General features: G+C 41.3%; 1 protein-coding gene across 2 annotated transcripts; it reads left to right on the forward strand.

Moving 5' to 3' along the window:
* Positions 1-174: 174 nt before the first annotated feature.
* On the forward strand, positions 175-8,499 carry g3bp2a (G3BP stress granule assembly factor 2a). Of its 2 annotated transcripts, none has more exons than XM_086082851.1 (13): positions 175-342; positions 1,699-1,817; positions 1,907-1,988; positions 2,951-3,124; positions 3,220-3,310; positions 3,580-3,685; positions 3,770-3,950; positions 4,471-4,566; positions 4,692-4,794; positions 4,895-4,954; positions 5,752-5,883; positions 5,984-6,102; positions 7,391-8,499. In XM_086082851.1, exons 2-13 carry the CDS (start codon positions 1,723-1,725, stop codon positions 7,664-7,666), a joined length of 1,515 nt encoding a protein of 504 aa, XP_085938977.1. In that variant the 5' UTR covers positions 175-342; positions 1,699-1,722; the 3' UTR covers positions 7,667-8,499. The 2 variants fall into 2 exon arrangements, with proteins under 2 accessions (XP_085938977.1, XP_085938978.1); XM_086082852.1 differs by having other exon boundaries at positions 180-342; positions 5,984-6,111.
* Positions 8,500-9,920: the final 1,421 nt, after the last annotated feature.

Genomic DNA, 9,920 nt, shown 5'->3' on the forward strand with positions numbered 1-9,920 from the left:
AAAAAAATGCACGATACGTCTTTCTCCAATGTTGAACAATTTGTGGAAAGTTTTTCGCAGACGCGACTTTGGCTGTGTCGTCATAGTTCGTGTCACCCAGTGCAGACCGCTGATTGGTCAGCGTGCCGCGCTTGGGGGCTCCTGCTCCAAAACGCAGGGCTATAACAATAAATCGAAAGCTATCGCTTTAAACGTTCAATCGCTCATACCTCGGAAATCATAAATCGTCGGCTAGAGAACTGTAAACATCTGGCTGCGTATTCGCGGTTCACAGTCGTTTATATTCCTACTACTATTATTGTTACTTTAATCGATTCTGTCTACATAGATAGGTCTAACACGGTAAGTTAACCTCATCCTTCCTCATATCTAATGTTGTGGCTGGCCGACAAGCTAAATGCTAACTTTAGCCGCATTGTCTCGTTAAACAGTAATTTGATGTTGTCAAACAAACTCGTTTTTGTTTTTTTTACAAACATTCCACATTGCCTGACAATTATTAAGATTTGTTTGTTCTCGACACTGCCTTTTGTTTTCCAGACGGCACAGGGTTTAAGTTGAGGCTCGACAGTCAAGTTGATTACAAATTGTGGATAATCGTTTCCGTATATTGAATATATTCAATATCCCATTTTATAACGAATACGTTACAACAGCTACCATCGCGTTCTGTTGTGTCGTTTGTGTCTCCCCCTCCATCTTCATTTAATGTAAATTTTAGCGACGTGCCTCCTATATTGCGTGTTTTTTTTCTTACGCGCTTTGATAGAACTCGTATAAAATATCTTATTTACACGATATTGTGGCCAATGTAACCGCCAGTGGCCTAAAACTAAAATAAATAAAGACGACGCCACAAGGTAGCTTAGCCCTGGTGCTAACGCGAGTTAGCACGGGTTTGCCGGGGGACATTTTGTTTGTTTATCACACACGGAACTCGTCAACATGTCACTGTGTTTATTTATTTATTTTTTAAATTAGGATGATCGTTGACAAGTCCAGGGGGCGCAGTATAAAATAATCCGAGATGATATAGTAGTATAGACAGGAGGCTTGAGGTGTGCATGTAGGCCACGACTGTACGAAATGGCTGACTTAAAAACATAATTCTGGGGCTGATGTTTTCTAATAATCAGCCTTTGAATGCCTTGCCTGCGTGTCATGTGTTATTTCGGCCTGCTTCTTTGTCTCACTTGATGGACGTGATGCCACACGGAGCTTCTGATTTAGCCTCCATGCTAACAGTCAGCTGTTGTGTGGCTGATGCAGGCCTAGAAGTGAGACAAAGAACCTGTTTTTTTCCCTGCTAGCTTTATTTAATTTAAAGTCAGGATTTTTCCTGAATATAAAATTTGGAGTAGGCAACCTCCACCTTTTAATCGGGCCGCCTAAACCTTAGATATCACGAAAGATGTTATTACCTGAACAGTGTTGTCCTGGTTGGGTGTCATTTTTAACTGCAATTGCGGTGTTAACTCGTCGAGATGGCGCTATTATCAGAAACAATTGAAAGTTCTCCTGCAGTTTGTGACAAATAAGAGCTACAAATTTGCCATTCTGAAATGACCAAAGTAACATCTCTGCTTTACATTGAGCCAAGAAAAAAACTTGACAGTAAAGAAACCAGAAATCATTACACCAACTATTTTAATGTAGATAAACCATGTTGTAACCAAACCATGTCTTTCTGTCCCCCAGCACTTAATATTGTTTACCAAAGAAATGGTGATGGAGAAGCCGAGTCCCCTGCTTGTAGGGCGGGAGTTTGTGAGGCAATATTACACGCTGTTAAACAAGGCGCCAGACTACCTGCACAGGTAATGCTTGACATGCAAGTATGAGACGCTTTGCTGTTTTTTTTGCCAAGGCTGTATTCCATAACTGTTTAACGCTGCTTCATTGTCAGGTTCTATGGGAGGAACTCTTCCTATGTTCATGGGGGTCTTGACCCGAGTGGGAAGCTGGTGGAAGCGGTGTACGGGCAAACGGTGGGTCACAAATGTTTTTTTTATTATTATTCACATTTAATCGCAGTACAGTGGTACCTTTTAACCTACGAGTGCACCACCTTGTGAATTTTTCCAGCTCCGAGTCGTAACTTGAGTCGTCGTTTTACTATGCTGCCATCTGAATTGAATTGGGGGGAAAATGGAGCAACCGGGGTACTGTAATGCCTTGGAATGGGGGCAAGGAGAGCCACACTCGCTGATGAACTTTCAGCCATTTATTTGACAGTCAACTACACGCATACAAAATGAAAATACTCACAATGAGCTACTAGGCCGCGACTTGCACTCGCACGCAGACTAACCGTCTCCAGCTCACTGAGCCATGTACTTTAATCTGAATCAAGATAATCTTTATTGGCCAAGTATCTAAAAACACACAAGGAATTTGTCTCGGATAGTATGAGCTACACTAGTATTGCAGTAACAAGCAACTATGACAGACAAAGGCATGACACGTAAGTATAGTGCGTAAAGTTCAATACTGCCTACCTGGGGTAAGGAGCTCGAAGAGGAGGTGACGAGGTTATGGAGGGTCAGAGGGAATGTTGTCTGCCTTGGTTGTGGTTCTTGTCATACTGTGCAAGTCCCCAAGATTGGGTAATAAATACTAAGGGTTTAATGGCGCTCGTCCAACACGGCAAATACTACAAAATGTAATTGCACCTTTTTATGAGACCAATTTTCTTTAACTTCTTTTGTTTGGGGCTGGAATAGTACGTGGCAGCTAGACACTTAGTCAAGTCGTATTCCTTTCCTCTTGGTCATCACTGGTTGTGGTGACATCACAAAAAGCTAAAGAAAATTCCAACTGCATATTTAGTGACAATCTTTCAATTTTCCACTCCACCTCATCTACTGTGCTACTCTAGATGTTATAGTTCAGATCAAAAGCGGATTTATTGACTGATAAGTTGTGTTGTGTGTGTGCGCGCGTCTCGTAGGAAATCCACAAGAAGGTCATGTCGCTGCAGTTCAGTGAGTGCCACACAAAGATCCGGCACGTGGATGCCCACGCCACCCTGAGCGACGGCGTAGTGGTGCAGGTTCTCGGAGAGCTCTCCAACAACGGGCAGCCCATGCGGAAGTTCATGCAGACGTTTGTGCTCGCCCCTGAGGTAGACTACTGCTACACATCTTGCTGTCGCCGTAGCTGGGGTGTCGGTTGATCAAAATGCCAACACGTGTCAATCTTTTTAATGGTCTTCACCAGGGTTCAGTAGCCAACAAGTTCTACGTACACAATGACATCTTCCGTTACGAGGATGAAGTTTTTTGCGACTCAGAAGCGGAACTTGATGAGGGTAAGGCGTTTGCAAATAAAACAGAAAGATAACATTTGGAACTTGACCGCTGTTTTAAGGGCAACGTATCACAAGTATGTGTGTACATACTGAAATAACAACCTTATCTCAACGTATTCTTATTTTACGTTTGTGCAGTAGCACAGTGGTTGGGAATTACTGCACTGTGCCGTGTTTGTTTAGATTTTTGCTTGATTTTTGTTTTTGTTGACGATGGTGTTGCAAATTCTGTGGCTGACAGGATATCAATGTGATTGTTTTCCTTTCAGAATCAGAGGAGGAAGTTGAAGAGGAGCCAGAAGAGAGACCGGCATCTCCCGAGCCACTGCAAGAGAGTCCCAACAGCACCGCCTACTATGAGCCTCACCCCGTCACGTACGCTCACACTTCTCTATTTTTATTTATTCTGTAGCGTTATTGTAAAAAAATACAAAATTGAGCCCATCTTGTTCTCCACAGTAACGGAGTGGAGGAGCCCATGGAGGAGCCTGCTCCCGAGCCAGAAATGGAACCAGAGCCTGAGCCCAAAGTTGAGGAGATAAAGTCCGAAGTAGATGAGAAGGTTTTGGAAGAAATGGAGGAAAAAGCTCCCTCACCAGTCCCGGTGGAGTCTCCACCCCATCCACAGGAGCCACCCAAGGTATGAGATCACTTCACTGGACGCTTCGAAAAAAGATTTTATTGATTAGAAGCTCTTAAAAACTTTGGTTAAAGATTTTATTATTATATTCCCCCTTCACTTCCATCTTGAGGTTTATGCAATCAGTCTTGTTCCCCCTCTTGCCTTGTTCCCTTAGTTACTGTAACAAAAATAAACTCTGCAGGGAGGCAAAATGGCCACAGTGGGAGGATAAATGTGGAGATGAAATCTGAAACATTATTAAATTAGTGGCACTTTTGTACTAGAATGTATCTAGTTTTCCACCAAAAAAAGCTTATTTAGAACACGGAAGTGCAGAATACTGGCAAAAAATGCAATCTGATAGTTTTTGAAAGCAAATGGCAAGGAGAGGTTTAGATAGTAGTCTTATTTCTTTGGTGGTTTGGCAACATATTTTTTTAATAGGACCTGGAGGAGAGCATGATTTATTAAAATGTAAAATCAACATAATATGGATGCATAAACATTTTCATTGGACAGTTGAATCTTTGCTTTGCAGACCTTCTCATGGGCGTCAGTGACCAGCAAAAACCTTCCTCCTACCGGCACCTCGTCTGGAATCTCACCCCACGTTGTCAAAGCTCCAAGCTCACAGGTAAGCATTCTGTCAAACATAACATCAACTATTACAACACATTGAAAATAAAATGCAGTACTCATCCCCTAAAAATACAAGATTCATACGCACCAATTTTTTTTTTTTGTTGCACCTGTCTGTAGGCCCGAGTTGAAGCCAAGCCAGAGACACAGGCGGCGCCGCTGCGACCCAGAGACCAACGCATCCGCGACAGACCGACCTTCCCCCCGCGAGGCCCCCGACCGGGTAATGCCCTTTGGCCAGTTACATTCATATTCTGCCGTGACATTCTTTCAAATTCGATGAAATCTTAAGTGGACCCCTTTTGTCTTGCTCTTACAACTAGATGTTGTCCCACCATCGGACGCACAAATGGGAAAACCGCACCTGAGTTTTGTTAACAGAGGTAAATGTGAATTTTGAAGTCACATTACAGTTGAAAACAGTGTCATGATTTTTTTTTTTTTTTTTTTTTTTTTTTTACTAGTCCCAACCCATTACCTTGGCAATGCATTAAAGTGGGAGGAAAAAAGAGCACATCTGTTTATTTTGCTGTAGTAACTTAACAAACTAACTAAAAGTACTCATGATACCTTTTTATGCCTAAAAGTCTAGCCCAACAGGAGTCTTAAATTGTAAAGCACTTTAGGCACCATATAGTGTTTAAAGCGCTATATGAAAAGCAGTCAATTTACCATTTAATACAAGTATGTTTGTGACTTTTGGAAATTTTCCTCAAAAGTACAATTCGTTTTTTAAGCTTTTTTTTGTCCTTCAATAACCCTAAAAAGACAAAGCTATCAAAGCAATTTTTTTTAAATTACACCCCACTCCCCTTTCTGCGATTTGCACTATTTTTCCTGAAACCAAAATTATTATTACCCCCCCAACAACCCCCCCCCCCAATCAGTCATGATTGCATTAACTAACTTTTAAAACAAATCCTTGTTGCATTTTAATAAAACATTTTAAATGTTTAACTGTAAAAGATAAATAAACAATAAAATGCTCTGTTTGGTAACCACAAAAAGTTTTTGATGCGGCACTTGTAGTAGGAATAGAGTGTCATTTCTTGGCTATATTATTCAGCCATGTTTATTTATGTCAACAGTTTAGTTTGGCTTTGGTGGAAGTTCCACACTAACATGTAAGGATTGCGGATTTTTTTTATGCACGCAATAAATTCTCTGTTTTGTGTGTCAGGCGGCAGAGGGGAAGGTGACTCCGGCGAAATGGACGGAAGGCGAACCGTGCGCTACCCCGACAGCCACCAGCTTTTTGTCGGCAACCTCCCACACGACATCGACGAGGGCGAGCTCAAAGACTTCTTCATGAGTATGCCAGAGTTGCCGTTTTAGAACATCATTGAGGCCACGCTTGGCGCTCTTTCGAGTTGCTGTATAATACGATTGATCTTTTTTTTTTCACGTTGCAGCCTATGGGAATGTCGTGGAGCTCCGCATCAACACCAAGGGTGTCAGCGGGAAGCTACCCAATTTTGGATTTGTGGTGTTTGATGACTCTGATCCCGTGCAGAAAATCCTTGGGGCCAAGGTATTCGGGGCACGTATTGACATTTCATTACCTCATTTTGCTCACTGGGTGGTGCTTCGGTATAGGTCAATAATTCCCAATCACTGGTCTGCACAATTCCACCTAAATCTTTATCGATGTTTAAGAAAAAGTAATGTGTCTTTGTTAATCTAATTATCTCAGGCAGGACAATTAAAAGATACCAGAAGGCATATAATGATATAATCCGTTGCCACCATTTCTTGCTTAATGGTATTTCGTGAGATTTTTGTAAAGTAAAGTTTGGCATAGCTCAATAAAGGTTTAACACGAGGGTCCAGCATCACTGACCGAAGTGATGCAGAAGATTTCTTTCTTTTATTTTAAAGCCCCCACCCCCCAATTGCAGTGTTTGCGATTTGAAAATTGCCTTCTACTACACTGTGATTCAATTCATTGCTCAACCCTATTTAAGACAAAAATGCAATGTCATCACTTGGCGCAAGTTTGATCACATGCAAAAATGCAGTGTCATCACTTCTAACACGGGCGAGCATGCAATATAGTGAAGACTGTGCAGATACTACGACAATGCACAGTAGTATTAATTGGCGCGAGGGTTTGTTTCTCAGCTTGTCAAAACAATCTCCTTGGTTACCCTTCTTAGTGTTTTTCGGGAAGAGTCCCAATCCATTTTAAGCACTTTGCAGTGGATGAAAGATATAGATTTTGTTCTCAAGTAACTGAAGAAACTTTGCCACAATATTTTGCCATAATATGTCAATACATTTTCCTAAGTCACAGCGAGTATATCATAATAAATAGAACCTTTTAAAGCAAAAGGAAAGAACATTAGTGACATTCATATAAACACTCTTATTAATTACTTTCCACCTATCTTGATCGGTTATATTGGATCTGCCGATATTTGGAATGGAATGGAATGCTTTTTTTTTTTTATTCAGCGCTTTTTTAGCTATAGTGCCTAAAGCGCTTTACAAAGCCTCACATTCACCCTTTCACAGGGCGCTGCCAGATCCACTGGGAGCAAATTAGGGTTCAGTGTCTTGATCTAGGATACTTCGATATGGTCAGCAGGGGTAAAGATCGAACCCACAACCTCAGGGATGGGAGACTACCACTGAGCCACGCCGCCCCATTTAGCTTTTAATGTAAAATTTGTCAGTTGTAATGTAATTATTTATTTTAAGCTTTTGAAGCATTTTTTTCTTCCCCCAAGCTTGCATCAACTTCCACACATAAAACATTTTCCTTAGTAACATGAAATAAGTTTTCCCCCCATATAATGTGTATGGTTTTACGCCCACAGCCCATCATGTTCCGAGGTGAAGTGCGTCTGAACGTGGAGGAGAAGAAGACGCGGGCGGCGCGCGAGCGAGAGATCCGGGGCGACGACCGTCGGGACATGAGGCGCAATGACCGAGGACCCGGAGGCCCGCGGGGCATCATGGGGAGCGGCATTATGCGGGAGCGTGACGGCAGGGGCCCACCGCCCCGGGGCGGCATGGCCCCCAAGCCTGGCATGGGTTCCGGAAGGGGCTCGGGAGGCCTCGGTGAAGGCCGCTTCACAACCCAGCGCCGCTGAGGAAAGTGGGGGGAGACGTACCGCCGGCTTCACCTGTCATCTATGTTTTAATTATTTTTTGGGGGGGGTTCCCTTTTGCTTTGGAATGTGACGCACCTTGTCAAGCTTATTTAGTTGTGAGCCGAAGATCTTTTTTTTTTTGTTGCTATGACAAGAAATCACAAACTTATAATTTGTACATTTTGTGTGGGGAAAGCAACCAGGAGTCATCTTGTGCCACATTCGGAGGGACTGAAAGACTTAAAGTACCATTTAAAAAGAAAAAACAGCCCGTTATTCTGGATAAATGAGATTATCTGCCTTGACTTAACCTTCCATTGCACATTTTCTATGCTAGTTACTGTTGGAAGATGCAAACGTTGTGCTGTTCCGAAGGGAAAGGCCTGCCTTTTTTTTCCACCCTTCCCGTTTCCTGAGAGACCAATGTTTCAAAATTTGCATAACGAATTCACCAATATGCACTCATGGATACTTTTTTTTTTTTTTCTTACGTCGACCTTCTCGCTCGGAAAGCCGCTGAAGCGACACGACACAAACGGGGCAGGCCTCGCTGCTGTGACCAATGTATACCGAAAATTTACATTTTACTGCTGGATGGACAAGATGACCTATTTTTGCCTCGTTTCTAAGTATAAATAATCCAGGATGTTCACCAAATGACAATATGTCTGGACGTGGGTGGGTGCGGGACAAAGGATAAAGAAGAAAGGAAGAGTGGCGCTCTGGTTTCTTTTCATTCAAATTTTTGTCTTTTTTTTTTTTTTTAAGCTAGGGATGAAGGACGCCTTTCCTGTCGTCAAAAGTGACAGAATAAATGTACAGCAAAAGTCATAGTTTACTGTTTCGCATTCCTTTCTCTTGATATATAAAAACAAAACAAAAAAACGGTGCCTTCTGCGTTCACCTTCTTCGCTCGTACTAAAGCGATGCTATTTTTGGGCTTTGGTCGGATTGAAGTTAATGTTTATGGTCCATTTCCAATTTAAAAATGTGACACTTTGTACAATTGATTTGCTTTTGTTTGAGTTTTGAGCGGCCCACCTTTAAAAGGTACAATTTTATATTTCATGTTTCAATAGCGCAAAGCCACCGTATATTTTGACATATTGGAGTGGAACCTATGAAATCAACTCAACTGAAAAAGACGCGATGTGAATTATGTAAAAATTGTACGGGCAATGTAGGGATTATGATTAGTCAAAAAAAAAAGTCACCTAATGCCAAGTATAAATGTTTACTAAAATAAAGTAAAATTAGTCACCGTTGGAAAAAGGCAATTTGTCACCTAGCAGTATTTTGTTAGTGTCTGCTTGGTAAATTGCGTGAATGTCATATTTAGATAGTTTGAGTGCTTATCTTGAAGATTTTCCTGTTTCATTTCCTGCTCTGTCACATTCTCCCCCATTGCCGTCACTACTCCGTGACGTTACAAAAGATGCAATTTTTGATCTGTTACCTCACCAAAAATTAGGCTGAAGTCTTAACATTTTGGAGGTTCCACAATATATACTTTTCCCTCGCAGGTTTTCACGTTTCCCCAAATACAATTTTGTAGACAACCGAGCAAATACCTGAGATCACTTTTCTAGCTGCATTTGTATTTTTCATAACATCGCCTACTCATTGCGCTTAACATAATTCATGTGCCCGACACTTGGTCCTCTTTCTTTTTTCTCTATTGTGTTTGTTTCAGCCGGTGAAGAAAAATATGTGATTTTGTTTTGATAATCTTGCACTGAAAAGGGGGAAAGCGTTGTAGCAACAATATAATAGTAATGAGGTCTTCCTTGTCTGGTGGGTATTGCACTTTTTTTTCTTTTTCTTTTTTGAAGGGGAAGGGCAACATTTCCAGGGACAATCTGTCAGTTTTGAACACGGCCAGCAAAATTAATCTAAATCCGTGCAAGTATTTTCAGAAAAGTGACAGTGAAGATCTAACCCTCGTGAATCCTCCAAAGCTGTAAATTATTTTTCTGTCTGATTGCAACTGGATAGTTACAGTGAATTATGCCAGTTTTTTTTTGAATGAAAATAGACTATGTACTTAAAAAAAACCTGACAGCCATCTTTTACTTTGTTAAGTTGCCCTTGTTGCTCAGATATAATTTTTTTTCCCTCTTGGTTTGACTTTCCTTTTCATTTTGAATGTGTCAGACTTAATAAACTACTGATATCAGCACCACTCATAACATTGCTCGTGTGTTGTGCAGCTTTTCTATTATTGCAAGTTTATTTTAATTTTTTTAATTTTTTA

Source organism: Leptonotus elevatus, chromosome 8 (assembly GCF_054856555.1).
Source record: "Leptonotus elevatus isolate MCC_2025b chromosome 8, RoL_Lele_1.0, whole genome shotgun sequence".
Classification (NCBI taxonomy): Eukaryota; Metazoa; Chordata; class Actinopteri; order Syngnathiformes; family Syngnathidae; genus Leptonotus; species Leptonotus elevatus.